Source organism: Budorcas taxicolor, chromosome 5 (assembly GCF_023091745.1).
Source record: "Budorcas taxicolor isolate Tak-1 chromosome 5, Takin1.1, whole genome shotgun sequence".
Taxonomy (NCBI): Eukaryota; Metazoa; Chordata; class Mammalia; order Artiodactyla; family Bovidae; genus Budorcas; species Budorcas taxicolor.
Genome location: NC_068914.1, coordinates 156,414,352 through 156,441,758, shown reverse-complemented (window position 1 = coordinate 156,441,758; position 27,407 = coordinate 156,414,352). Strand labels below are relative to the sequence as shown.

General features: G+C 61.5%; 3 protein-coding genes across 3 annotated transcripts in view; 2 read left to right on the top strand and 1 right to left on the bottom strand.

Annotated features, from left to right (window-relative positions):
- Positions 1 to 431: 431 nt before the first annotated feature.
- Positions 432 to 1,848, top strand: TNFRSF13C (TNF receptor superfamily member 13C). Its single transcript, XM_052641417.1, has 3 exons — positions 432 to 567; positions 926 to 1,180; positions 1,667 to 1,848. The coding sequence occupies exons 1-3, from the start codon at positions 432 to 434 to the stop codon at positions 1,846 to 1,848; spliced, it is 573 nt and encodes a 190-aa protein (XP_052497377.1).
- An 8,681-nt stretch (positions 1,849 to 10,529) lies between these two features.
- On the top strand, positions 10,530 to 15,367 carry SHISA8 (shisa family member 8). Its single transcript, XM_052641330.1, has 4 exons — positions 10,530 to 11,059; positions 13,618 to 13,751; positions 14,465 to 14,611; positions 14,973 to 15,367. Exons 1-4 carry the CDS (start codon positions 10,530 to 10,532, stop codon positions 15,365 to 15,367), a joined length of 1,206 nt encoding a protein of 401 aa, XP_052497290.1.
- A 2,537-nt stretch (positions 15,368 to 17,904) lies between these two features.
- SREBF2 (sterol regulatory element binding transcription factor 2) overlaps positions 17,905 to 27,407 on the bottom strand; it is a 60,078-nt gene continuing 50,575 nt past the window's right edge. Inside the window, exons 15-19 of the mRNA XM_052639764.1 lie at positions 27,150 to 27,282; positions 24,037 to 24,205; positions 21,711 to 21,896; positions 20,203 to 20,314; positions 17,905 to 19,800 (exon numbers count right to left, since the gene is read on the bottom strand). Of these exons, the coding sequence (XP_052495724.1) occupies positions 19,580 to 19,800; positions 20,203 to 20,314; positions 21,711 to 21,896; positions 24,037 to 24,205; positions 27,150 to 27,282 (821 nt within the window). The 3' untranslated portion in view covers positions 17,905 to 19,579. The remainder of the gene's footprint in view (positions 19,801 to 20,202; positions 20,315 to 21,710; positions 21,897 to 24,036; positions 24,206 to 27,149; positions 27,283 to 27,407) is intronic.

Here is a 27,407-nt window from a genome sequence, read left to right as displayed (position 1 = left end):
CCAGTGCTGCCTAAGAAGCACAGGAGGGCTTCCGGGAGGAGGAGGCAGGAAGGGGAAGAGGACTGGTGAGGATGGCCTGGGACTACAGGCTGGCCTTGGGGAGGCTACCTCAGAGCTCTGTATCCTGCTTAAGGGGCCCATCCTCTGTGCCCCAAGATCAAGCCCCTGGGTCTCAGTCCCAGCCTGATTTCAGAGCGCAGAATAGGGCCCGCCCCATGGTTGTCTAGGGGTGATGGTTGAATGGAGAAACCACAGAGAGAAGGTCTGGGGTGCTGGTCCGCGGGCTAAGAGTGGTCCCACTCCAGCAGGCAGGAGGGCGGGCTGGGGCGGAGTGGGTGGCGCCCCGCCCGGTTCCCTCCCCGCGGGGCAGCAGAGGCCAGACTCGGTCCCGGCGACGGGGGTATGCGCAGAAGCCTAGAGGCTCCGGCAGCATGCAGCGAGGGCGGAGAAGCCTGCGGGGCAAGGACCGGCCGGCACCCACGCAGTGCCTGCAGACCCAGTGCTTCGACCCGCTGGTCCGCAACTGTGTGGCCTGCAGTCTCCTCCGGACGACGGAGCCTAGGCTGGGTAAGAGTCGAGCCGCGCCGCATGGCGCGCGCACGGGGCAGCCCTGGAGCGGGAAGGAGGGTGACGCTAGGAGTCGCAGGGGCCCCCCCAACCCCCGCCGCCGCCCTGTCCCGGGACTGTGGGGAGGGGCGGGGTCTCGGGTTAACTGGCGAGGTGGGGTGGGAACTGTGAGCCGGGGGCCTGGAGGGGGGACCAGCCGTCGGCGCGTGGCCCTCACGGCCCCCTCTCGCCCCTCGGCCTGCGCTGCCCCGCCCGGCCGTCCCCCGCTTCCGCGGCCCAGCCTCACCTTCGTCCGGCCCTCCCCCTCCCCACGCCCCCCTCCCCTCCGCCCCCTGCTCCCCCTGCCCGTCCCCTCCAGCAGGCGGCCCAAGCAGCCTGGCGCCCGGGACGGCGCTGCAGCCGCAGGAGTCGGCGGGCCCCGGGACCCCCGCGGAGGCCGAAGCGGCGCTGCCGCTCCCGGCGCTGCTCTTCGGAGCCCCCGCGCTGCTGGGCCTGGCGCTGGCCCTGGCCCTGATCGGGCTGGTGACCTGGAAGCGCCGGCGGCGGCAGCCGGGCGCGGCGGTGGTCCCTGAGGCCCCGGACGCCGCGGAGGCCCCGGACGGAGACCCAGACAGTAAGTTCCTCGTCTAGGGGACTGGAGAGGGTTGGGGGCCGTCCGAGGGGGGCTGGGTGAACGGGTAGGGATGGTCTGAAGGAGGCAAGGCCTAGGGGAGAGAAATAGTCCGACCAGAGACTGGCAATCCAGGCGAGGGACACAGCTCTAGCGTCCCAGACCTGTGTGAGGAAGAAATCTAAGGCTGGGGAGCCCAGTTGAGGGTGGGGGTGGCCTGTCCCGCCCTCTCTCTGGGACAGGCAGACCGGTTCCCACCTCTCCTCGCCCTCTGTCAGCACTGGCATTTTGCCAGCCAGCTCTAGAAACTTCCTGTCCTGAGGGCTCATCACATGCCACCCCTCCCCATCCCACCAGTGGGGCTTTATCAGCTGACTTCTCTCCCATCAGTCAGAGGGCTGTCCCACCAGGGAGGCTTCCAGAACAGGGGGTGGGGACGGCTGCAAGCCAATCCTGACCCTGCACCACCCACAACTCTCTCCACCCCAGAGCCCCTGGATGTTGACACCACACTCTCCCCCGGAACCCTGGATGCCACGGCTCCCATCTGGCTTCTGCCCAGTGAAGACCCAGCGGCCACCCCACCTACCCACAGCGTCCCTGTGCCAGCCACAGAGCTGGGTTCCACTGAGCTGGTGACCACCAAGACGGCCGGGCCTGAGCTACAGTAGCCACCGAGGAGGGCAGGAGGTGGCCCCCACCCTTTCTATGGGCCACCAGCTGGACTCGAAGGTTGAATTCAGTTCTTCACTCCGGTGCCCACTGTCCCTTCTGGAAGCTCCCCAGCTAACCCTGCAGAACTACAGACACCCAGACCACAGAGTTTGGACTGCATGGCATTGTACTGCGTGTTAGCATTTGGCTTAAACTCATACTGGGCTGCCCAGGTGGCGCTAGCGGTAAAGAATCTTCTGCTAATGCAGGAGACATTAAGAGAGGCGGGTTTGATCCCTGGGTTGGGAAGATCTCCTGGAGGAGGAAATGGCAACCCACTCCAGCACTCTTGCCTGGAGAATCCCATGGACAGAGGAGCCTGGCGGTTACATTCCATGGGGTTGCAAAGAGTCGGACACGACTGAGTGACCACAAATACACACAATAAACTCATACCATCTGTCGTAGTCCTCAAAGGTAATGGCTGAGCTCTGTGCTTTTTGAGTGGTTGGGATACTCTGAGTAGAGTTTTTCTTTAAGCTTGGGGAAACCACCATAAACCAGAATGAATCTAGGAAAGCACTGAGTAGGAGGATGCTTAATTTGTAGCCGGGTTGTGTTTAATACTTGCTCTCAGAGCTGTCCCGCTTTTAAACCGATGCAAATGGCAGCAGTGAATAACCAACTGACCGGTTTGCTTTGGGATTTATTACAAGATGAGTTCAAGAAATAGCCTGAATTGTGCTGGTTATTGGGTATCTGTATCCTAGGGTCACCCCTGAGCTTGGCCCAACCTGCTAAGATCTGTGATGCCATTTTTGCCCTGGTGGCAGCTTCCAGAGCCCCAGGCTCACGCTTGGGAAGAAGTCTAGAGCCTGCGGGGCTGGACTGCAGTGGCACACTGATGGCGTCCTGACAGCATGTCTGCATGAGCCCACCTGGAGTGCTAGCGGCCTCCGGGGCACACAGAGCTGTATACAGGGCAGGACCCAGGACCTGCAGGAGGCTTCTTAGTTAGGAGGCCAGGGCAGGCCTGTGCCCTCGAACCAGCTGGACCTGATGTCCTCTGAGTGCCCTTCACTCTGTGGCCTGTGCTCCCCAAGTCAGGCATCCACCACCCCAGTGGAACTATTCCTCTGACGGGGTGCCCCCTGCCCTGGGGCCTGGAACCAAGACCTCTCTCTCCCAGTTCTGGACCACGCTGTGCACTGTCAGCTGCTGGCTTTCCTGCCAAACCTCCTGCGATCAGGAGGGTTAGATCCTCCTGACCTGGACTCTACCCTGACTGTGGCCTTGGAATTTGTCACAGTTTAGCACCCTTGGAAGGGGCAAGGAATTGGGGAGTCAGAAGATGGTACTCTGAGTACCATGTCGTCCCCCTTGTAGGTTCTTGACCATATTAGTTTCTCTTTTTTGGGCCATGCTGCACACCTTGTGGGATCTTAGTGCCCTGACCAGAGATGGAGCCCATGCCCTTGTCAATGAGAGTTTGGAGTTATAACCCCCGGACTGCCAGAGGATTCCCACCTTGACCATGTTCTGTTCCATGCATCAGCTCTCTGTCCATCTGTCCCTGACCTGCCCATCAGAGCTGCCCAGTAGACACCTGCCCTTCTGGCCCAGCCCTTCCCCAGCTCAGAAGATAGTCAGTGGCTAGCACCGTTTGGCGGCCCCCAGAACCGGACAGCCACATCTGAGTTTCTTCTCTCCATCCTGAACACATCTCAGATGCCTCCCCCCATCCCCCCAGCCATCAGCTGGCTGAGATGAGGTCAGGGTGACGGCTGTAGGCAGGAGGGTTGGGGGCACGCCCAGAATGGGCCCAACTTTCCATTTCTCTGCCTCTCAGAGTTGGAGGAGACTGAGCTGTTCTCGGCCACCCCCGTCTCCCTCTCCACCTTTGTTACCACAGCCAGGGGGTGGGCCCTGGTGGCCACACAAGTGGGTGCAGCCCCCTGGGGCCCAGACATGCAAACCTCTGGCACCACTCTGTCCCCACTGAGCCCCTAGTCCAGTCTCAGTTTCCTTTTCTGAAAAATGGAGGTGGGGGTTGGATGCAAAGCTCTCCTCCTGGCCTGCGGCCCTCCAAGGACTGGAAGGGAACATAGAGGATCCCCACTCCTCACCTCCAGTTTACAGATGAGGACACTGAGTCTCTGTTTCCCGGAAGGAGAGTTGATGCTTTAAAAAGGCCTTGATCTTTTTCAGAGCCCTTTTGGTCATACTGGTTTCCTGAAAATCTGGACCAGTTCATGTTCCTGAGCAGGGATTATATGGCTCATTTTGCAGATAGGAAAGAAAAGGCCCAGAGAGATGGAGGGACCTGGCCCAAGATACAATCAGCAGTGGTGGAGCTGGGCTAGACCTGGGCACCCTCTGGCCAGAAGGTCCCAGGAGCAGACCCAGGAGCTACAGACTCCAGGCATTGGTTCCAGGCTTTGCTCTTTATTTGCATCTCGACTCAAAGATTTCCCTCCCCAACTGGTCTCTTTCTGCAGTAAGAAGGATCCAAGATAGACTGGCAAAGCTGCTTCTTCAGATCGGAACCCAGGAAAGTAGCCCCCTTCCCCAGCCTGTTTCTGGCTAGATTTTCCTGGTGCAGGGTCAGGTTTCCCCAAGGTCCCCAGGGCCCTGCAGGTGGGGGCGGGGCTGGCTGAAGTCTCAGTTCCTCCTGGGGCTTCCTGCAGGCACCTCTCACTTCCTGCCTGGCAGCCCTGGCTCCTGGCTCAAGGTGGGGGTGGGGAGGCCCAGCTGGTGAGGCCAGGAGGAGGGACGTGACCCCTAACCTCCCTCTGTCCCAGCAGGGATGGTCCCACACAGCCCTTGCCTTTAGAAGCTGTGGCATCTCTTGGGGCCTGTCTGCTACGTGCAAAATGGAACCTGCAGGCCAACCAACTGTCCAAGATTAAAGAGGCCATTTGGCAAGTAGGGGCTCCACCTCATGAGTGCCTCTATTGACTTCCTTCCCTGGGATGCAGATACTTTTCTGCCCAGAGCCCCCCAACCCTCAGAAATTCTCCCCCCGCCCCATGTGAGTTTCCCAGAGCTGGCCTAAGGCTCTGGTCTCAGGAGTTACCGCTCCCATCTCCCATTGTCATCTGTTTACTGCCCCCGTTGACCCCAGATCCCAGCACGCCTGCGTTGTGCCAGGACCATGCTGGTGGGTGCCAGGAGGTCAGCCTCAGACCCCGCCATTAGGTCTATTCCAGCGGGAGAGACAGAGCGAGATGCAACAACAGGACAGGGTGATCCCGGCCAGAGCCAGGGAATGCCCCAAGCAGGTGCGGAGGGTGGGGGTCACGGAGAAGGGAGAGGGGTGTGTGTGTGTGTGTGATAATCCAGCATTTAGAGTGCTTTGGAGAGTAGGAGATATGCCCTGAGTCCTGCAGAGCTGTCTTGCTGGAACAGAGCAGAGAAAGGGCATTCCTGGCCCAGGGAGCTGTGTGCAAAGCCGCAGAGGTCAGGGCAGGGGAAGGGGCTGGAGACTTGGGCACACGGCCGCTGAGTGCCAGGTGAGGCTGTCAGAACCTTCCCTGTGGCCACTCCTGCCCAGTGGCACCCAGGGGCACCCACCTCTGGGAGCATGGCGCTCCTTCAGCTCCATCGCTTGGTCTCACCCTTTCTGTCACCTCCAGACCCTTTAGCCCTCCCCTGGGCACAAGGTGGGAGCCCACCCCCATCTTCTCTGTTGTCAGTGACTCAGGCCGAATTCTCCCTTACCCAGAGCCGAAATCTGACCTATCTCCCGTCTCTGGCGGCTCCCCAGCTGCCTGATCCAGACCTGGGGGTGGGGAAGGGGGTTTGCAGGGGGGTGGGTGGTAGGAACGACTGCCCAGGGTCACACGGAGAATCGAGGAGAAGCCAGGAGTACACAAACGCCTGTGTGCTGGCTCGTACTCTTCAGGGGACTCTGCATGGGTTCCAGGGCCCCACCGGGCCTCTCCCCTGAGCTGCAGAGAATCTGAGGACCAGCCCCGGGCGTCCTGCATGGATCCAGGACGGTGCCGACGACTCTGGCGCAGGTGAAAGTCTGTGTCGGCGGCTCCTGCGGTCAGCGAGACCCGAGGCACCTGGACAGCCTGCGTTCGGGCACCGGAAGGCGGGGCTGTGGGAGGGAGGGGTGGGGCCGGGCTAGAGGCGTGACGAGGGCGGGGTCAAGGAGGGAGGCGGGGCCGAGGAACCCCAAGCCTTGGGGGTAGCAGGAAAGGGGCGGGGCCAGGAGCTGGTAGAAGGGGTGGGTCCAAGGCCCACCTGCAGGGAAAACGGGAGGTCGTGTAGGAGCAGGGCACCGAGATCACCTGTAGACTCCAAACTCCGGACCGCCGCGCTCACGCGGGGTCCCCGTCCTCAAACGAGGCCCGAGGACCTCGACCTGAGCCGGGAGGGGTCCAAATGCAGGGGCTTGGCCCGACTTTTGGGAGAGGTGGCCTCCCCGGCTCTGTCCCCCTCCTCCGGCTCGGCGTTCCGCGCTCGGAGCTGACCTCAGAGCTATGTCCTAGGAACCGGCAGGCTGGCGGGGCAGAGCGCACCTGTTCGGGGTGGAGGCGCGGTATGGCCTCCGCCGAACACTGTCCTCTCTAGGTCTGTTTCCGAGCTAAGGTCACGGTGGGCAGCTCCAGACTTGCACCTTGGTTGCGTGCACGCGGGTTTGAGAATTGAAGATGAGCTCCAGCACCCAGCGCCAGCCCCCACCTCCCAACCCCAGCCCCCTCGCGACCTCAGGAGCGCGGGAGCGACCGGTCCCTCCCACAGGCAGCTGGAGCCTGAGTCACGAACTGCCTCTCAGGGAGACAAAGGAGCCTCGGGCCCTCCCTGCAGACCTCCCCACCAACGTACATTCGGCATCTGCACGAGCAGGGGATCCATGGTCCCCTGCAACGTCTGCCTCTTGGGTAACCTTCCACCATAGACGAAATGGGAGCAAGATGGGCTTGGCAATGACTCCCAGAGGGCACCCACGGTGGAATCACCGTCTTCTTAGCACAGCTGTGGTGGGGGCTCCCAAAAGGCTGCAGGCTCTGATGTTGTTCAACTGGAGACCCGTTGGCCTCTCCCTGCAGCCCTGCGGAAGAAGAGTTAGCAGCCCATCTTGCAGATGAGAAAACTGAGGCCCAGAAATGTGGATCGGTCTTATTAGAGCCAGCATTCCAACTCACATTAGTCTGGATCCGAAGTGAAGAATAGATAGGAGTTCTCAGTGTGAGGGGCTGGAAAGGCATTCCAGGAAGAAACAACCCGTGGGAGGGCCCAGGAGTTCGTGGAGGAGTTGATGTGCCAGGTGTTAGGCATTGGGAGTGCTGCCAGGCCTCTGGGCCGGGAGCCTCCAGCTGCTTTCTCTGTACTGAACTGGTCAGAAGGTAGGTTTGGGGCACACAGTGGAGGTTCCAGGCCAGACTCCGGCCCTTCCAGGCTGTGTGCCAGTCACCACAAGTCATTCCCTGTCCCGGGGTCTTGGGTTTCTGTCTAGGAAGGCTAGGCAGACTGGTTACCTACCACCTAGAATCCGGATGCTGAGGCCCAAGCCAGGTTCTTTATGTACGTCCCCGATCTCTCCTCTCAGGACCCTGAGCCCTGCTCAGCCAGACCTGGGCACCAGGCAAGTACTCAACAGGGAGGGTTGAGCACAGGCACATTCACACTGCCACACACACATACATACACGCCCACGTGCAGCGAAGGCCCTCACAGCCACGCCAGCCCCAGACGTGTACACTCTCACCCATGTTCTCGAGCACACCCAGATACCCACACACTCCAGAGCCCAGCTTTTGGAGCTGGGGGCAGGGCAGGTGCCCTTCATGAACAGAGACTCAGCTCCTCTGCCTGCCCCATGGGGCTCGCTGCAGATGCCAGGGGTTATTTTAAGCCTGGATCAATGGATGACTTTTGGTGATACAGGCTTGGGGGTGGCGGGCAGTGGAGACGAGGGGACGGTGCTCTGGTGCCTTGTCATGGAGAGAGATCCCAGGGTCCAGGGGGGCAGCTTGGACAAAGGGGTCCTCCCTTAACTGGACTACTCCATCTGTAGATCCTCTTGCCCAGCACGTGGCTGGGCACCTGGGGGACAGTGTCAGCTGAGTGGATGGTCAGACCCCAGAGCTCAGCCAGTCAGCTGTGGTCTCTCTTTGCATTTGCCCTCTCTGTGTCATCCTGCACCCCAAGGCTGAGTGTTCACATGGCGAGGGCATTGAGTGCCTGGCATGGACCCAGTAGATGTGGGCATCTATGGTTCCTGGCTGACCACTGAACCAGACTGAGATGGGGAGGAAGCCATGGATGTGGGGAGGAGTTGGAGGTTAGACATCAGTCCCTGGGGGGTATGATAGGGGGTTGCCTGGAATCCAGCTCCTTCATTGGCTAAATGGAGACATATATCCTGATTGCAGTCAATTTGGGGTGGAAGCTGGGCAGAGCATCCAATGATGCCAAGAGAGCAGGGTCAGGAGAGGGGTCCAGGGAGAAGCAGCGCATTGGAAGACTTGCTCTGGGTCCAACAGGGTCATGTTACCCGGGAAGAGGTCACAGTCCCAGGGAGCAGTGACAAGCCTCTTGAAACCTAGTGCCCAGCAATAGGGTGGGAAAGAGGGGGGAAGCAGCCCCCCTCCGAGACTCAGTGACCCAGAGGGCTGCTTGGCAGTGTGTGTTGAGGGCATTGATACAAACTAGACAGTCTGTGCCATGGATTCCATTTCTAGGAATACCAGCTAAGGATGCACCAGAAAATATAAAGTTATAAAGCAGAATAATATACTGACAGTTTGACAGCAAAATGTAAACGAAAAACCAGTTATAAAGCAGTTTGTAAAGGATCAGTTTTCCCTGGTAATGGGACTAAGGCAATTTCATTTTATCCCTTTGTTCATCTATTCTCTTTTTTCTATAAAATTGTAATAAAGCCTTTTAGTAGGGTAGGGTCTTCTGGGCTGGATCCAAAGCATGTTTGTGGGTGGAGGAGAGAGGAGCAGTCTGTTATTGGCCAGGGCATAAGGAATGGGGGAGGGCTTTGTAGGGAGGTCACCCTCCTTCCTGTCTTAGCCCTGAAATTAGCCTGTCAGCCCCTCATCTCATCAACAGAAAACCTGATCCTCCTTTAAATGTAAATCTGTCTCCTTCCTGCCTCCACCTCCTCCATTTTTATAAGCTGATCCCAGTTACTGAGTGAAGACAGGATGCAAGAGGGAGCAGGAAGCACCCAAGGAGCCCAAATTCTTCATCTGAAACCAGAGGCTAGAGTCACTTCATTCATTCAGCAGATGTGGCAGAAGTCTGTACTGTGGGGACACCAGGAAATTGGCACACACAGTCAGTGCCCTCCTAATGCTCTCATCTAGACAGTGGGAGGCCCCACATTGACCCTTCCCTGCCAGGAGAGGCAGTTCCTGATGTTAAAATGAGAAACTGAGGCAGGGAAAAGCAAGGCACCTCACCTGGCTTGCTCGGATCACATTCTGCAGTTAAAACCAACTTCAGAATCATAACTGAGCAGCGCTCTGAGTAGGTTCCCTCCTGGCCCCTACCCCTACCCCAGGGATTGAGAAAGGACCTGAGGGTCCAGTGGGGACCAGGGCGCAGTGTCTGACAAGGGCTCTGCCCCAAGGGGAGTCCCTGCGGGTAAACCAATCTCCTCTCTTTCTCACCTGGGCTGGCAGGAGAGATCCAGGGAGCTCCAGACTAGGCCCTGTCCGCCGCTCATAGGCGTGTGGTCACTGCAGGACCCCAGCCCAGCGTCCAGGAAGTTCTGGGACCCAGGTTCGTGTTCCAGGGTTAACACTGAACCCGAGGCAGCCTGGAGGGGACCTAAACTTGGCCTTCTGCTGAGGCTCTGCTGGAAGTTTCCTTCCCATTCAACAGCCAGAACATCGAGGCGCGCAGAGGGAATGGCCCTGCCTCAAGCCACACTTGCGTCTGGATCGGAACTGGCGTAGGGCACGGGGAGGATGGGGGACAACAGCGACCCGCCAGGGCTGCCCGGTCCCTTCAGTCCCCGCACCTGTAAACACAAGCGCTCCCGCGGCGGGCCTAGTGTCCGAAGGAACAGTCCCGAGAGCCTTGGGCTGAGCGCCCGGGAGCTCCCGTTCCGAGGACGGCTAGCAGCGGGCCTTCGGGGAGGGTCTCGGTGGGGCGCTCCGCCGGTGCGGGGCCCGCCGCGCCACAGCCCTCCCGCCGCCGCCGCCGCGCTCCTCCCCCGGCCCTGCCTCCCTCCCGCCTGCCCTCCTTCCCCCGCTCCCTCCCTCCCCCGCCCGCCCGAGCCCGCGCGGAGCCGGAGCCGCAGCCAGAGCGCGGGCAGCGCGGAGCGGGCGGCGGGAAGGCAGCGGCATCCGGCGGCCCGCCGCCCTCGCTAGGCCCGGGACCCGCACACCCGCCGGGCCGGGACCGGGCGCAGGCGAGGACCCGCCGCCCGGCCCGGGCGGGGGTGGGCCGTCCCAGGGCGCCGACTGGCCGGCTGGGGTCCGAGGTGAGCCTACGAAGAGTACGCGCGCACCGGAGACGCGGCCCTGCGAGGCTCAGACCGAACCCCGGCCCAGGGCCTGGGGTCCTCGCGGGAAGCTGACGACAGAGGCGGTGTCCTCCAGGACCCAGCGGCAGGGCGGCGAGGCGGGCGCGATCCCAGCGGGCGCGGACCAGCGGGCCCGGAGCGAGGCGGGACGGAGCCGCGGCGCGCCGCCATGCGCCGAGTGCTGTAGCCGAAGCGGGCCCGATGGAGCGGGCCGGTGCGCGGGGGCTGCGCGGCCGCCGCGGGCCGCCGGGGCTCGGGCTCGGGCTCGGGCTCGGGCTGGCGCTGCTGCTGGCGCGGCCGCCGTCGAGCCGCGCGGGGGCCCCCGAGGCGCAAGAGCCGGCGGCTCCCGGCACAGCAGCCCCAGCTGGGGGCGACCGCTGCCGCGGCTACTACGATGTGATGGGTCAGTGGGACCCGCCCTTCAACTGCAGCTCGGGCGCCTACAACTTCTGCTGCGGCACGTGCGGCTACCGCTTCTGCTGCCACGACGGGCCGCGGCGCCTGGACCAGAGCCGCTGCTCCAACTACGACACGCCGGCCTGGGTGCAGACTGGCCGGCCGCCCGCGCGCGCCCGCGACGCCGCCGCTCCCCGGGACCCGGGCCGCGAACGCAGCCACACGGCCGTCTACGCGGTGTGCGGCGTCGCCGCGCTGCTGGTGCTAGCGGGCATCGGGGCGCGTCTGGGCCTGGAGAGGGCGCACAGCCCGCGCGCGCGGCGCGCCGTGACCAGGTGAGCGCGCGCGGCCCGGGGCCGGGGCCCGGGATCCCCTCCCAACCCCCTGGACGGCCAGCCTGCCGGGTGGGCTCCCCCTCTCGAGCCTTCTTTCTTCCTGACCCTTGGAACCTCCGATCCTCTCAACAGCCGCCTCCTCCAGGTTTTGTCTCCCCGCTTCTGAGTCTCCCGGTCTGTTTCTCCCCATCCCCCCTTCACGGAGGGAGACAACCGATACCGCTCCGTCTCCCCTTGACCTTCCGGCGGGAGCTGGGTGCTGAGCGGCCTTCCCCCGCAGCTCTGGCCTCTTCTGGAGTCAGGGGGAGGGCAGGTCGCCCGACTGAGGGCACAAAATCAGTGCCTAGGGGAGGGGGCCTGGGGCCAGAGCCCAACTAGCGCTGGGGTAGGGGGCGTGCACTGATGTAGCGTCAGGCATCTCAGGTCCCCAGGGAAGGGACATTTTCTGTGGCTCCCTTGGCTCTCTCCCCTCCTGCTTCCCTTCCCACTCCCCACCCCCCCGCCCCCCCCCCCCAAAGCTGTGACTCAGGGCTGACCTTATTTCCCTGGTGTTTCTAGAAGACCTCCCCATCTCATCCCACTCAGTGCCCCTGGGTAGAAGGGGATCCGCATTGGGTGCGGTACAGGTTCGTTTTGGCTGCGGTTTGGACAGGTGCTGAGTTCTGTGTTAAGTGGGGATCACAGGACCCAGGTTCCCTACCTAAGCTGGGAAAGGGACTCTGGGATTCGGTGTCCTAAACCTAAACTTTCACTTACACCCCATTCCCTGACACACACTCACATGCCCCCAGTCACCCCCATGCCCTGGGGCCTGTGCCCTCCTCACTCGCTCATCCAGGCCTGGCTCCCTTGGGTGTGTGGGCTGCTGACACGGTGTGCGACAGGCTGGTACTTAGAAGTGACCGTGGAGAGAGGCCTCCATGCCTGGGTGGGCTAGGTGTCAATGCTTCCCCACTCCTAGACTTCCTTCAGGGGCAGGAGGGCTTCCTTGGCACTCAATGGGACCCTCACCCTCCAGACCACCCAGCCCACCTGCTCTAAGGCAGCTGAAGGCGGAGCCAGGACTGGAACCCTGGCTTCAGCTGCTGTGCTGTGTGCGATCTGGTGCCTCTCACCCTGGGTGCTGCATGCTTCAGGGGCAAGGCCTAGGCCTCCTGAGTTTGGAGCCTCCTGGAGCTGGATGAGGGGGAGAGGACAGGGGCTGTCCTTGATCTGAGCAGGGAAGCAGGAACTGGGGGCCATGATGATGGAGGGGAGTGGCTGCAGCAGCCTAGGGACACGTTCACCCGGAACCCACATTATCCTCAGGGGACCAGGAAGCAGGTCTAGTGATGCTTCAGGAAGAGCTGGGCCACCCCTGATGTGCTGTGTCTGTGGACCAGTGCCTTTTTCTGTCTGGCCTTTAGGCTCTATGTGCCCTGACTCCGATTTCTTATTTGGGGAGACCTGGAGCTTGTGTGTGGTTGTGCTCTGAACCCCTGCCCTCCTCCCCTCAAGTCACACCCTTAATTCTGCTTTGTTGAGCTTGCTGGTCAGGGAAGCCTTCTCAGATGGCTTGGTGGGGAGTCCGACTCTGTCTCTGGAGAAAGTTTGTGCAAAGGCTCAGAGGCATGAAAATCGCTCAGGTGTTTGGGAGAGCTGGCTGTTGGGTGCTCAGAGATGAGACCACGGGGGTGAGCAGCCAAGGAGTCAGCACGGCATGTGGATCGGCTCAGGCAGGCGCTAGGAGACCTCCAGCTCTTGCCACATTGCAGCCAAACTGCGCCCATCCCAGGTGTCCCATCTCCAGTGTGCTTCAGCATGAATCAGTCATTTGAGGCCCCAGCGAGGAGAAAATCATGGGTTCTGGACTGAAGGCAGCTGGGCTGAAGGCTGGGTTTGGCTGTCTGTGGGGAAGGCTCAGTCAGATCCTGTCACAGCTGGGTGGGGGCTGGGTGTCCTGGTACCCAAGGTCACACAGCCTTTGGTGCGGGGCTGGCACTGTGGGGGTCTCCTGGCTCCTCCTTCCCCACACTGTCCATCTTCCCTGCTTGTTCTGGCAGCTAAGTCCCAGAACACAGCAGAAACCCCTGTGGCAAGAGGGGAGGAAGGTAGGCAGGTAAAAAAAAAAAGGCTTCCTGGTAGAGGAAGGATTCTGGTGGGCTTTGAAGAATGAGTAGGAGTTTCCCCAGAGGAGACGGAGAAGGAGTGGCACAAAGTCCAGGAGCCAGAGACACTGAGATGCTTGTGTTGAGAGAGGGGGCTCAACATGGAAGGTCTTGGGGAGTAGACTCCAGAACAGGAAGGAGGAGAGCCTTTGGAAAATAAGGTGGCCCTGGTTACACATGACCCCCTTAGTTTCCTGACCTGCTGTGAGAGTTGGCCATGTTGGGGCTACAGGTCATGTCTGGGAGGAGAAACTAGATATTTGGGGCTAATCACCCAGGAGAGGGGAGGCCAGAAGGGTTGAAAGAGCTGCCCAGGGCCACACAGTGAGAAGTCATGGCGGGGGCTGCCTCTGATGGGCCAAACCTGGCTGACGGGGAAACAGGCTGCCTGTCACCACTCTTTCCCTACAGGACACTGACAGAACTCCTGAAGCAGCCCGGCCCCCAGGAGCCACTGCCTCCACCTCTGGGCCCACCTCTGGGTAGCTGTGTCCAGGTGCAGATGGGTGATGGCCTTCCCCAGGGCTCCCCCCACAACAGCACAGGTGAGGCGGCTAGTGGCCGGGCCTTTGTTGATCCACAGCACAGAGCCGCCTTGTCAGGAGGGCCTGGGAGCAGGGGACCAGGGCGCTGAGGCTGTGAGCCATTTCTCAGATGAAGTGAGCTGCCCGCCTCTGTGAGGGGGAGAGTGGGCAACTAGTCAGCTCCTCGTGGTGGACAGGGGTCCCTCCCAGGGTCCTGCAACCTCCAGCCTCTGGGACTCTGTGGAGAAGATTCCAGATTCAGGGATGCCCAGTTCAGACTCTGGGTCTGCCTGGTCCTAGGCTCTGGCCCAGAGCCCTGGCCTGCATCTGTGGCCTCTCGTGGGCCTTTTCCTTCCAGCTGGTGCCTCCCTCTTGGACTCTTGCTGGCGACGCAGGCTTGACAGCACCTCCCCTCCCCCCACTATGGGTTCCAATCCTCAAACATTCTCTTCCTCTCTGGGAGGAGCCGACCCTGAGCCCCAGCGCCAGGCTCCAATCGAACAAGCTGGCAAGTCATCCGTTAGATGAGCACCCCCTCAGGGCTGGCTGCTATTATTCACGTTTATTCTGAGCCAGGCCCTGTCCGAGGTACTGGAGATTCTGCCGTCAGGAGACAGAGGAGGAATAAGTTCCTAAGTCATCTCACAAGTTATCATTAATTGCCCTCCGGGAGTGGGCTGCAAAGAGGTGCAGGATGTCTTCCGGTCAGCGAGCCGAGTCTCATCTCCTTCCAGACAAGAAACGCCCCAACAACGTGCCCCTGGGTTCGGTGACTGCGGCGCCCCCGCGCGCCCCCCGGCTGCAGGGGGGCGGCAACGTGACGCTGCAGCCCGACTTCGCTAAGTACGCCACCCTCAAGGCAGCCGCGCTCAAGGCCGCAGGTGAGAGGCCGGGTTTGTGCGGGGAGCGCCGGGCCCACTGCACCCCCTGAAGTGCAAGCGCTTGGATTATGAGGCTCGGCGTCCCAGTTCTAAAGTTCCCGGCGCTCCAGCCAGCGTCCGCATTGCCCCCTCGCTGATCGGCTCCCACGCCTCGGCCGCACCGCATCCCTCTCTCATCAGGCTGCGGGTCTGGGGCCGGGTAGCCGAATCTAGAGCCGGAGGGCGTAGCCTGTACCCTTCCTGGGTGGGTCTGAGACCCCCGCCTCTGCTGCCCCGTCCCCGGGACCTGGTCACGCCTTGAGGTCTGACCCCGCCCCGAAGTCTGGCCCTGCCGCCGACTCACGGCTCTCTGTCCCCGCAGAGGCCTCCGCTCCGGACTTCTACCAGCGTTTTCCTGCCACGGAACCCGCCCCGCTGACCCTCCCGGCGCGAGCCCGGAGGTCCCCCGAGGACTTGCCTGAGCTGCTCGACGCCTGCCCCTGGGCCCCCCCGGGCTACGCGTCCCCCGCCGGTTCCACCCCATCAGGCCACTACAAGGCCTGGACCGCCGGCCGCCCCGTCCGGCCCGCAGCCCGCGGCCACCTGGTGGTTCACGCCTCTCCCGCGCCCCGACGGCCAGGCCACGCGCCCCGGAGCCAGTTCAGTGTGGAGAAGCTGCCCGAGGCCTTCAGCCCGCAGGCCCCTGGCCTTTACGGCAGCGCCGGCCGCGGAACCCGGCACCTGAGCACCAACAGCAAAGCTGAGGTCACCGTGTGAAGAAGGGGCTGCCAGTTCTCTCGAAGCGTTGCAGCGCCGGGAGCCCTCTTCTGCCAGGGGGACTTGCCACAGGGCCTGACCGGGGGTGGGGGTAGCGCCCAGGCCACGGAAGGAGGGATGCCAGCCTTGAAGTCCAGCACTTCTGCCTGCCCAGACTGGACCAGGAGGAGCCTTGGAGTCTTGCAGGGATGAGATGCACTGGGTAAGCCCAGTGGTTCTGTCCTGGCGGCTCCTTGTGTAAATACACCCTTTTCTGTGACTCCCATCCTTGAGAATAAAGGGGCCCCAGCTTGACTCTGAGAGGCACTGATGGTGGAGGTGTTGGTCATTGACTGGACAGACGGCAGTGCCAGCAGAGGGCACAGCATGTGCAAGAGCAGAGGACTGAGAGCTGGTGGGCAAGTGCTCTGGGAGCTGGGGAGAAGTAGCTGGAGAGGGTGGTCAGGGCTGAATGCCAGCCAGAATGTCCACACCAGGAAGAGCCATGGGAGGGGGGCAGCTAGGTCCCAGCCATCTTGGAGGTTGGCGCAGGGGAGAGAGCTGGTGGGCCCCCAAGGGTCCATGACCCTGAACGGAGGAGAGCCCCTCCAGCCGGCCACCTGCTTGACTTCGCTGAGCCTGGCTGATCCTCACTGACATTGTCTGGCCCTGGGCCGGCCCCTGGGCTGCAGGCCACTTGGCCAGCTTGGCCTGGGGCCACCCCCCTGATGGGCATGGGCAGTGGGCCGAGAGACAGCTGGTACTCAGGATGGGGGAGCCTGCTCCCAGTGGCTGTTCTGGGGGAAACGGGGATGGGGCTGCTGGACCCAGAGCCTTGGCAGTGCCCCCACCAGGGTGCTTGCCCCCCCTCAGGCTTGGCACTGCCAGCTCTCCCTTTTCCTGGCTGTGGCCCAGGGCACTGCCAACACCCTGCATGCCATCAAGTTCCTCTGTGCCAGGCACTGGTGGGAGGTTGAGGGCTGGATTATGCCCCTCACTGGATATCTTAGGCACGGTATACTGTTTCAATAACAATGGCTGCCATTTTCTATTTCTTCTTTTAGTCCTCATGAAAGCCCCAAGAGCATGTGGCTGGACAGATGAGGAAACTGAGGCCCTGAGACCTCAGTACCTTGCCAAGGTCACCCAAGTGATGGCAGTTTAAGACTCTTCCGCATTCTGCCGGCACTGTGGGTCTGGTGGTGGAATGGCAGCGTGTGTTGGCAGAGGGGCCCCTTGCTCCCAAGCCAGTCTCCGGCCTTCCTCCTGCTGGCTGGGCTGCCCTGAGGCCCCCAAACCCTCCAGCTCTTCACCTGTAGGAGGGTCCACCTTGCCCTTTCTTACGTTCTCTTGAGAAAACCAAGGCCCAGAAGCCCCAGGTCAGAACAGAGCCCAGGGTCCACGGTTATGCCTGCAGTGGGGACCCCCATGGGTGGGGGTGGGGTGCCCCCAAGAGGATCCTGCAGCTGTACAGAGCTGGGGGAGGGGGGTGGGTGCTGAGTCACAGATCCCGTAGAGACTCACAAAAGGATCAGGTTCCTGGGCACACATCAGCCACCCACAGCCACCCACCCTGGTGACACAGGCCCTGGAGAGGCTGGGCTGGGAGATGGGTGTGACCTCGTTGCTCAGTCAGCCCCAAGGGCCCTCGATCTCCATCCCAAGGGCCAGGCCTCCGCTGGAAATGCTGCTCTAGTGACTGGACAAGGACCAGCTACAGTGGCCCCCCCAGCCCCCACCCCGCACCCCACAGGCTGTTCTGGCCCTCAGGACAGTGGCCTGCTGTATGTCCTTCAGGGAAGGGAATGGCTTAGACAGCTCAAGGGCCCTGGCCCATTTCTCAGCTGGGGGCCGGGTTGTGGACCACGCACTTCAGCCCCCAAACTCATCCCCACGGGCCTTGCTGACCCGCCTGCTCACACAGCCCTGCACTGCTTGTGGCCAGGCCCTCCCCACAAACAGGCATTTCACGTGCGCCAGGTGGTGCACACTGGCCAGCAGGCCGTCACAGGCAGGGGCTAGCTGTCTGCACACAGGCATGTGGAGGCTGAAGGGACACAACCCACTCCTGCCACCCGCCCAAGGGGACCTGGCTGGGAAGCACAGGAGCTGGACTCAGATGTGACCTGCAGGCCACATCTCAGAAGCTCTCTGCCTCCAGGGAGACGGGGAAACCAACCGGGGAGAGGCTTCTCAAGGGTGAACCCAGGAGGGTTTAGCACCCCAAATCCCAAAGAACTGGTGTCGTCTGCTAAGCAGCCAGCTGTGTCCTGCATATGGTGACCTCTGACCCCAGCAACACCACCACCGACACCCCTTTTCGCCCAGGTCTGTCCCAGCCCTGAAGTGTGAGCCAGACAGCCAGTGCTGGGAGAATGGGGCCAGGAGCATGGGTGGGCAAGGAAGGTCTGTCAGCCGGAAGCCCCTGGGACCTCTCGGCAGAGGAGGACAGGCGGCCCCTAGTTCCGGACCCACTGGAGGCCGAGCCACGAGGCCGCCTGGCTGGTCACCTCAGCGGTCACGCCACAGACCCCACACGCTTCACGCCAGGTGGTACCAATCTGTGTTTATTCAATAACCTACATCCAGGACTCAGTGAATGATTCCACATCAAGGAAGCCACAGGCATAGCCCGCTTTTCAGTGAAAAACCGACCCCCTCCCACCCTGAAACCATAACGAGAAAAGGCACAGTATATACACACGACACAAAGGCTGGCTCACCCAGGGGGCAGGGGCCGTAACGGTGGGGGAGCAGAAGAGAAGTGGCTGAGGTGCAAGCTTGTGGCTGAGGCCTGCTCTCGGCATGAGGGGAGTGCTTGCTGCATGTCCCCTCAGTCTGTGCTGGGGCCCCTGCCCACTTTCTGCCCCAACCAGCCCAAGGGGGCGAGAGGCACAGGGACAGAGGAGGGCAGCTCCTCAGCCTCCCCGCAGGCCCCAGGAGAAATGGCCTCAGGTAGACGCCAAGCCTGGGCATCCAGAAAAGTGGGGCCACTCTTGCTCACAGGCCCCCCTCAAGGAAGGGGGCTTCGATCCTAGTGCCCACCTTGGGCAACGCTGTGCCCACCTCAAAAAGCGGCTTGTCTGGGGATGGGGTAGGGGCTGGTCCCTGCCAGCCTGGCTTATTTTCAGGTCAAGAATTAGGGATAAAAATAGACTGTGGAGGTAGGAGTTGGGGTGGGAGGGAGCCCGAGAGAGCGGGGAACCCACACTGAAGGTCCCTGGTCCTCAGTCCTGGTGGGTGGCTTTCTCTCCCCCAGCCCCCCAGGGGCCTACCCCGAGTCTGGGCTGACATCCCAGGGGGTGGGGGAGTGGGAAGGAACAGGACAATTAAAGAAGACCATTTATTTTTTTAAAAAATTAAAAAATAATGCCAACATGATTTCACCCATCCCCAAGCCTGCCCCCTGCCTCCCACCCACCTCCCCAGGGCTGGGCTTGCTCCTCCCCAGGCTGTCCTGTGTAATGAAGAGAAAACAATGAACTCGCTTTGTCAGGCACAGGGGAGGGGACGCGGACCTGGGGAGAGAAATAAAGATGCCACAGCAACTCAGCCTTGCATCACGGCAACCCCAAGCACACGTATATAAAAACATTCGTATAAAAGGGGGGTGTGCCGGGCACAGTGCCATGGGTGTAGCGCACGGTGCCCAGAGATCTATGTCCCCAGAGAGAAAGCCTGATAAAAAAAACAAGGAAGCAGGAAGGGGAGCGGGAGATTTTCAGAGGAGAGAGTCTTGGGAGGGCTGGAGATGGGGCTGGGCAGCCTGGGAGCTCCCCCTGCCACTTTCAAGTCAGTGAACCCCCATTTCCTGCCCGCCCTGTCTTTCCCTGCTCAGGCCCACTGGGGCCCAGGCTGGGACCTCTCTCTGCAGCAGCTCCCAGGGGCCCGCTAGCCCGAGGTGGTCCAGAAGCCTCGGCAGGTGACCGCTCCGAAGCCAAAGTTCATCCCTCAGCTCCCACCAGGAAGAGGAGAGAGACACAAGAGACAGAGGAGGAAGCAGAGACTGAGAGAAAATGAAGAGGGAAAGACAAAGGGAGAAGGGAGAGACTCAGAGACAGAGGAGGAGGGAGAGAGACAGGGAGGAGGGAGAGACTCAGGGACAGAGGAGGAGGGAGGGAGACAGCGGAGGAGGGACAGATGGAGGAGGGAGAGACTCAGAGACAGAGGAGACTCAGAGATGGAGGGCGCTGGGGAGCCACCCAGGCGGCGGCTGAGGTGCAGAGCCCGTGGTCAGGAGGCAGCGATGGCGGTGCCGCCCCCCAGCTTGACGATCATCTGCTGGCAGTCGCTGCATGAGCGCCGGTCACCCGCCTTCTCCAGGGTGCGGGCAGCCTCGGCCAGCAGCACGGCGCGCTGGCCCGGGGAGGACAGGAAGGAGAGGGGGAGGTGGCGGCAGGCCAGGAGGATCGCAGTGGCCCGCTCTCGTTGCCCGGGCCAGGCGTCCGCCTCTCCTGTGGGAACCAGGAGACACAAATTCCCACTGAGAGCCCGCTACGACGCAGGTGCTGTTCCACGGCTCAGTGAGAACTTGGGTATCTAAGCCCCCCACCCCAAAGCGAGGGAGGTTCAGCTCAACAGATGAGCTGACCCAGACTCATTACACACATTACTCTGGCTATCATTCTGTGATGGGGCTGAGATGGGGCCCATCAGCGGGGGCCCAGCTCCTGCGCTGGGACAACCCCCCCCACCATCCCCTTCTCCCTCTGGAGAGGCTGGACCCACGACAACCTGACTGAGACCAGTCCAGCCCCACAACGCCTCACAGACCCTCCCTGGCCACCCACCAAATCAAGCCTTGGGTTGCCCTCCCCTCCCCTGGGCCCACCCAGGCGCCAGCGCTGGGGGCTCACCATGCTTGGCATTCTGAGCCGTGCGCCGTCGCAGGCTGTGCTCCAGCAGCTGGTGGGTGCGGGTGGGGCTGGCTCCGGCCATCAGGCGCACAGTGGCTTCATGCAGGAACACCTGGAAGCCCGGGGACACAAGCCCGGTGTCCTCACCTGTCTCTGTCCCTGGGGGAATCCCTCCCTGCAGCATCACATCTGCCCGCTGACCACACCCCTTCTCCTCTAGACACCCTGCCAAGCTCGAAAACAACCTCTCCCATCCTCACTCTGACCCCGGACACACACCCGGCAGGAAAGGGGAAGAGCACAGGCCAGCTGGTGGAGCTGGAGCGAGCGAGCACGCTGAGAGGGAAGCTAAGGGCCACCTCTGCTGACGGTGACTGAGAGCACCGGCGTGCGCTCCGGGCTGTGAGGACAGTAGGCAGGTGGACCCTCATGACGCTGGGGGCTGCCTCCAGCCCAAAAGTAGGACATGGGAGAGGCAGGGACAGGAGGCGGCAGGGGGACAGCTCAGGCGGCTCAGGGCCTGTGTCCTTTGGTTTCTTCAGAAAGGGTCTCCTCTTCAGAGTTCAGAAGGTCTCAGGAGAAGACCTGCAGCTCTTCTGTCAACACGAGTCACCGACGGGGGAGGGAGGGAGGGGAGAAGGGGGGTCTCCCTAGGTCTCTAGTATCTTTTACACCCGAACACCTCAGGGTATGAGGAGGGTGGCGCTGCCCTGCAAGGCCAGGGTGGAGGCGGGGAAGGGAGAGGCAGGTGGGGATGTTTTGTGAGGAGGCCGCCGCCCCTGGGTGCACTTCCTCTTTTCCACCGTGCAGGGGGTGGTTCTCACATGACTATTTCATCTGTAGTGTCTGTCCTGGCTCACTGCACACAGGGGCTACAATGCAACCACATGAGGGTCCCAGAGCACTCGAGGGTGAGGGCAGCTGTACCTCAAGCCCTTCTTTTTCACACGTTTCCAAATACAGCCCTTCCCCACCCCTAACACTGGCCTTCTTACTTGAATTTTTGGAAAACAATTCAGGGAAAATATGTTGAGTTGTATTACTCTTAATTAGCAATAAAGGTAAACACAGGAACAATTTGAGTCCACTAAGTGGGTTATACAACTGCCCTCATTGCCAAAGGCAGATGTTACGTGGAGTTCTCAAGCACAGAACTAAAACCCCAGTGGCCCAGAAAAAGCATTAAACACATTTCTAGGGGATTCTGACACCCACTATGAAAACCTAGCAGTGCTCCCTAGTGGACTTCCACCCGTCCTCACACAGACTAGGAGCCCCTTCTTGCTCCCGAGTGTTAACTGATAAGGTGAGATCTCTGCTGGCCTGTCTGTGTCGTGTGGACTGCTCACTGCCACGTTCCAGGGAGGGGCACACACAGCATGAGCCAAAGGGATGAATGGCACCCAGCCCAGGGCCTGACCAGTCAGCCGACTCCACGACCCCACGCCAGAGATGGACTCGGTTCTGACACCTCGATCCACCCTCCCCAGCAGCAGGCTGGGCCTTACCTTGCGGTAGGCCGGGCGGAAGCTGTGTGCCAGCCTGCGCAGGCTGCCCAGGTCCCGCTGGAAGCCAGCCAGCTCAGCGCCCGACGCATGGTAGGCCTCCCCCAGGGCCTGGCTGGCTCCAGCCTGCTTCTGCCACAGAGTCGTCCGCAGCGACAGGAGCAGGTCACAGGTCAGCAGCTGGACCACCTGCGTGGTGGGCCATGAGGAAGGAGAAGGTGACTGGCCGGTTACCAGGGCAAGGGTCCCTGCACGCACCAGGTCTTCCCCGACCGGACACCTGGCAGCTCTGGGATTAAAGGGGAGACCCAGAAAATCAGGGAGCAAGAGAACCACCAGAGAGGGAGCTTCAGTTCATGACATCTAGCCCTTCCTACAGCCCCTGTAGGGAAATCTGCTCTTCCATTGAGCCGGTGAGGAAGCCAAGGCTCAGAGAGGGGCAGCGCCTCATGAAGGAGACACTGGGAAGGGTAGGAATAAAACTCTGGTGGTTCTGACAGCAAGTCACAGGCCCCTCCCACCTCCGGGAGCCCCTCCCACCTCCGGGAGCCCCTCCCACCTCCGGGAGCCCCTCCCACCTCCGGGAGCCCCTCCCACCTCCGGGAGCCCCTCCCACCTCCGGGAGCCCCTCCCACCTCCGGGAGCCCCTCCCACCTCCGGGAGCCCCTCCCACCTCCGGGAGCCCCTCCCACCTCCGGGAGCCCCTCCCACCTCCGGGAGCCCCTCCCACCTCCGGGAGCCCCTCCCACCTCCGGGAGCCCCTCCCACCTCCGGGAGCCCCTCCCACCTCCGGGAGCCCCTCCCACCTCCGGGAGCCCCTCCCACCTCCGGGAGCCCCTCCCACCTCCGGGAGCCCCTCCCACCTCCGGGAGCCCCTCCCACCTCCGGGAGCCCATGGCTGGCCTAGAGACCCTGCCCTTGCAGAAGAATCAGAGCCTGGAGATGGAGCAGGGATCAGAGGCTCGCTTCCATGGATGGGGCCCAGGTCTGGCCCTAGTGGCCTCTGTGGTGGGCGGGGGAGACAGGAACCCAAGAAGGCAGACCCGCAGAGCGGCTCAATGCTGCGGTTTGGATCCACCAGTCTAGATCTTTCACGGTTTCCTGTCCATAGCTATGTGGCCCTGACACATGACCTCACCTCTGAGCCTGTTTCCCCACTCAAAAAATGGGCACCACAGAGGGCTGCAATGTCACAAAGGAGAGTCACAAAGGGCACTGGCCTCAGCCCACACTGGTGTTGCCTAGCTTCTGAGGGCCCTCAGCGCCAGGAACAGTGCTTCTCAGGGTGGGTCATATGCCGCCCTCAGGCGCCAATGGACGCCTCCAGGCTGTTCCTCATCTCATCCAGCCTGGCATCCCTTTCTCCAGGGTGCTGCCCCACCCTCAGGCACAACGGTTTTCTGGCTGTTGACAGCATTGGTGGAGAACGTGGATAAGACCCCTCTCCTCAACCAAAGGTAGCATTTCTGAGAGGTGAGGTAGCAGCCTGCGGCTGGATTCTGCCCTCTGAGGGACCCTAGCCTCTGTGGGGGCCCCTTCTTCCAGGCCCACTTTCCCACATAGGTGCCTGCAGCCTTTCTCTCCTCCTCAAACTCCTCTGGTTCTCCATGAAGACAAACACTACTGGACCCACCAGAGGAACCACCCAGAGCGAGCCTTGGGCCCTGCGGGCACACCTGTCCTGTAGGGCTGGCATGTTATCCCAGGTTCACCACAGGGTCCAGGTCCAGGCTCGACCTCAGCCAGAGGTGCCGGACCAACCCTAGTGAGGGCCTCGGAGTCTGACCCTCAGGACACACCTCCTGCCTCCCTTTCTGGAGTGAACCAGGCTCCTCCCGGTGAGCAGATGACGTGCCCCCCTCAGCTGTGTGCACCGCTCCCCTCCCCTCCCCTGCCCCAGACGGCCCTGCCTCGTGGCCCGGCAGTGACACAGTCCCTCTATCAGGCACGGGGAGTCTCTCGAGGGCCGGGCAGGCCTCTGTGATGCACTGTGGAAACATTGCACGGTGCCGCCGGAACATGCAATGCAACTACAATGCACCGCAGCCACCCGCTCCAGGGTGCGCGCGCAGGGGCGGGGGCGGGACAGATGCGCGCCGGCCAGCCGTGGTCCGCCTGGGGCTGCCTGCGCCAAGGCCCGCAGGACCCGCGGCCCAGGTGGGAACACGCTGCCTCCCCCCGGGCCACCGGGCCAGGCTCTGAGGGAACGGCTGCTGCCTGGCCTGCCTTCCACGCAGCCCCAACAGGCCGCGTAGGCTCATGGTGGGTCAGAGTCCTATCTCCCAGGAGAGATGAGCACCGCCTCCTGGGGCCATATGCCCCTACTCACATGGTTAAGGTCAGGGTCACAGGTTGCCCCACTGACGTTGAGGCTGCTCCACAAGTGGCCACTGGCCCTCTCGCAGTGGCAGAAAGAATTCTGCTGCCCGTCCGCCTTCCCGGAGAGTGAGGCATGCATGGCTCTGCAGGTGTGGAAGATGGCCTTCACCAGGGGGCTCCTGGGTGGTGACAGAGGTGAGAGGCAAGAGGTCAGCGCACGTCACCTGGGCAGAATGAAGGTGGGGAGCCCAAGCCAGCAACCACTGCCCTCACACTGCTGTGACAAGTGGGTCTGCAGGACTAAAGGTCACCATAATGGTTCTAGATCCTAGCTCCAGGTCCTGGAATTGCTGGCCCTGAGTGAGGGAGGCTCCCAGGCTGTAAGCATCCTCTTCACTCCAGAAATGCGCACAGTGTTCACATCCTAGTGAAGGAGTCGGATGATCAACACATTAGATACTGAGTGTGTAATGCCAAGTGCTGCGAGAGCCATGAAGGAAAGTCACCCAGAGCCAGTGGGTGGCGTTTCATAAAGGATGGCCAAGGATGTCCTCACGGGAAAGTTGACACTCGCGCAGAAGGAACCCGAGGGAAGCAGGCACGCGGATTTCCAGGGGGGAGGGTTCTGGAAAGAGGCGCGGCAGATGCAAAGGCCCTGAGTGTCTGACACGTGTGAGAACATCCAAGCGGGAGCATGGCTGCAGGAGGAAGTGAGGGGAGTGGAGGACAGCAGGCGCTGAACGAGGCCCTTCTCAGCCTCTGACTCGCTCTAGGCTCCAGGCAACTGGAGCTCATCTCCGCTCCCGTCCTCACTCCTCGCCTCTGCTGACGTGGCTGCCTTTGCCTGGAATACTCTTATTTCACCATTCCCCACTTGTTCCTGAGAACTGTTTCACCGGCTGGCCCTCTGGTCTGCCTTCTCCTGCCCTGCCCCCTGCAAGCCTCCTCTGGCGGCCCCCTGGGTCAGGTCCCCTGCTCCCCCGACACTGGCTGTCGGTCTGTGAGCCTCCTGCCCTCACCAGGTTGTGTGTGAACTCCTGGAGGCTCACCTGCCTCTGGCCCAGAATGTCTCCCCGTGATGTGCTGCCTGCTTCCTGAGAGCCAAGACTGGAGCCAGCAGAGGCCACGGCTCCCAGAGTGGAGAGCTGAGTGGGGCAGGCCACTGTCTATTTGCTTATGGCCGTAACTTGCTGTCTCATTCACCACGGCCTCCCAGAGACTAGAACTTAGCTGACACCAAGTACGCCCTCAGCTAAGCACTTGCTGAGTGGATGATGGAATCGTGGAGGGGTGCAAGAGACCCCCAAATGTGGCATGTGACCAAGGAGAAGGGATCAGAGATTCCGGCCACAGAGACTGTTGGTGGGCCCACCACCAACAGTCACTGAGAAGCCACCCAAGACGGTCATTCAAACAATCTGTGCCTCAGGGGGAGGATGGTACAAGTCTGTGTATGGCTGAGTCCCTCTGCTGTTCACCTGAAACTGTGGTAACATTGTTAATTGGCTATACTCCAACATAAGATAAAAAGTTGAAAAAAAAGCAGAAGAGCAACAGTGAAAAAAAAAACCCATGCCTGTTTCCTCATCTGCCACAGTACCACTCGCCGCTCCCTGTGGGGACGTACGTGTCGGCCCTGTTATCTGCACTCACTCGCTAAGGTGCAGAGGCCAGGTGCTCAACTCTGGAGAAACAGCCTCATTTCAGGGAGCAGATCAGGGAGAGAGTGGGGAAGCTGGGGCGGGGTGGCATCCCACAGCATCGCCACAACTAAAGAGCAAAGGGGCCCCGGGTGGCTGAATTTGGGGGGAAGGAATGCCTGCAAGGGTCTTAGCTGTACCCCAGGGCCTGTTCTTACAAGTGAGAAGACTTTAGACAGTTTACCCGCTGGGCCTCAGTCTGCTTGGGTGTGTCAGCTGGGAGACAACACATGCTGGGTGGGCGTTCACTGGTCAGAGCTTAAAAGGGGGTTACTTAAATGGCTGCTTCCCTGGTGGCTCAGAGGTTAAAGCATCTGCCTGCAATGCAGGAGACCTGGGTTTGATCCCTGGGTCTGGAAGATCCCCTGGAGAAGGAAATGGCAACCCACTCCAGTATTCTTGCCTGGAGAATCCCATGGATGGAGGAGCCTGGTGGGCTACAGTCCACAGGGTCGCGAAGAGTCGGACACGACTGAGTGACTTCACTTTCTTTCACTTAAATGAAATTGGGAGTGTTGAAGCTGCCTAAACCTGCTTTCCTTGGCTCCCTCCTGCTCTCCCGGGTAAATGCCCGCTTGGCGGGAAACGCGACAGCCTTGGCTCTGAGGAAAGACCCAGTGGTGCCTTCCTGCCTTGGGGCGTTTCACAATTTCTCCAAGTGGCAGAAGATGTCAGGGACACTCAGATCCAGTCAGAGGCAGCCAGAGTGTTGGCAGGCTGCCCGTCGATACATGCCAAATGCCCCCAAGAGGCAGGCATGAGTCCCCAAGAGGAATGTCAAAAGCTCTCTGGTGATCCCTTGTGCTAAAGGCCTTTTTAGTGATTCAGCTGGTGGGGTGGAGGGTGGTCAAGAGGAAATGGGACTCAGCGCTGGCACACGAGAGGATCCCCGGGCCTCACAAGCCAGCGCTGGCCGGCCAGGCTCCACCAGGACCTTCTGTAGTAGAAGGAGCCACCAGCTCTCCCTGCTTGTCAGCCTGTGTGAGGAACCCTGGGAGCAGCACTGACAGCTGCTGGGGACACACACACACAGAGACACACACACAGAGACACACACACACACACACATGGACACACGCACACACACACACGGCTCGCCACGTCTGGAGTCTCCGTGGCACACACACAGACACACGGCTCGCCACGTCTGGAGTCTTCGTGGCGCGTGCACGCGCGTGCGCGCGCGCGCACACACACACACACACACACACACACGGCTAGCCACATCTGGAGTCTCCGTGGCTCCCTTGTTCCCTCGCTTCATCTCTCCATCTGTCGTGTAGTCCCCAGGCTGCCTGACCCTTCATGCTGATCGCCATGCAGACCTGCTCCCCTCCCCCACTAACCCAGCGAGCCTGGCACCTGCTGGCACCAGGGGCTTCCCTGGAGAGAAGCAGGCAAGAGGTCAAGGAGGGCTACGCACTCTGTCGCTTCCAGGGCCTGGGGGACCCGCTCCACTTCGGTGAAGTGAGTGCGCACAGCGGCGTCATCTCCCTGGAGCCAGCTGATGGCCATGGTGATGGCGGACGTCCACCACCTGCAGACGACGTCTGGGCCTAGAGGCGAACAGAACCAAACGCCATTGCAGCGCTGCAGAAACTAGAGCCCCCCTGTTCGTGCCGTCTCTCCCTCCTGACGACGGGCTGGGGCCTGTGGGCCGCCCTCTCACACCCACCAGCCC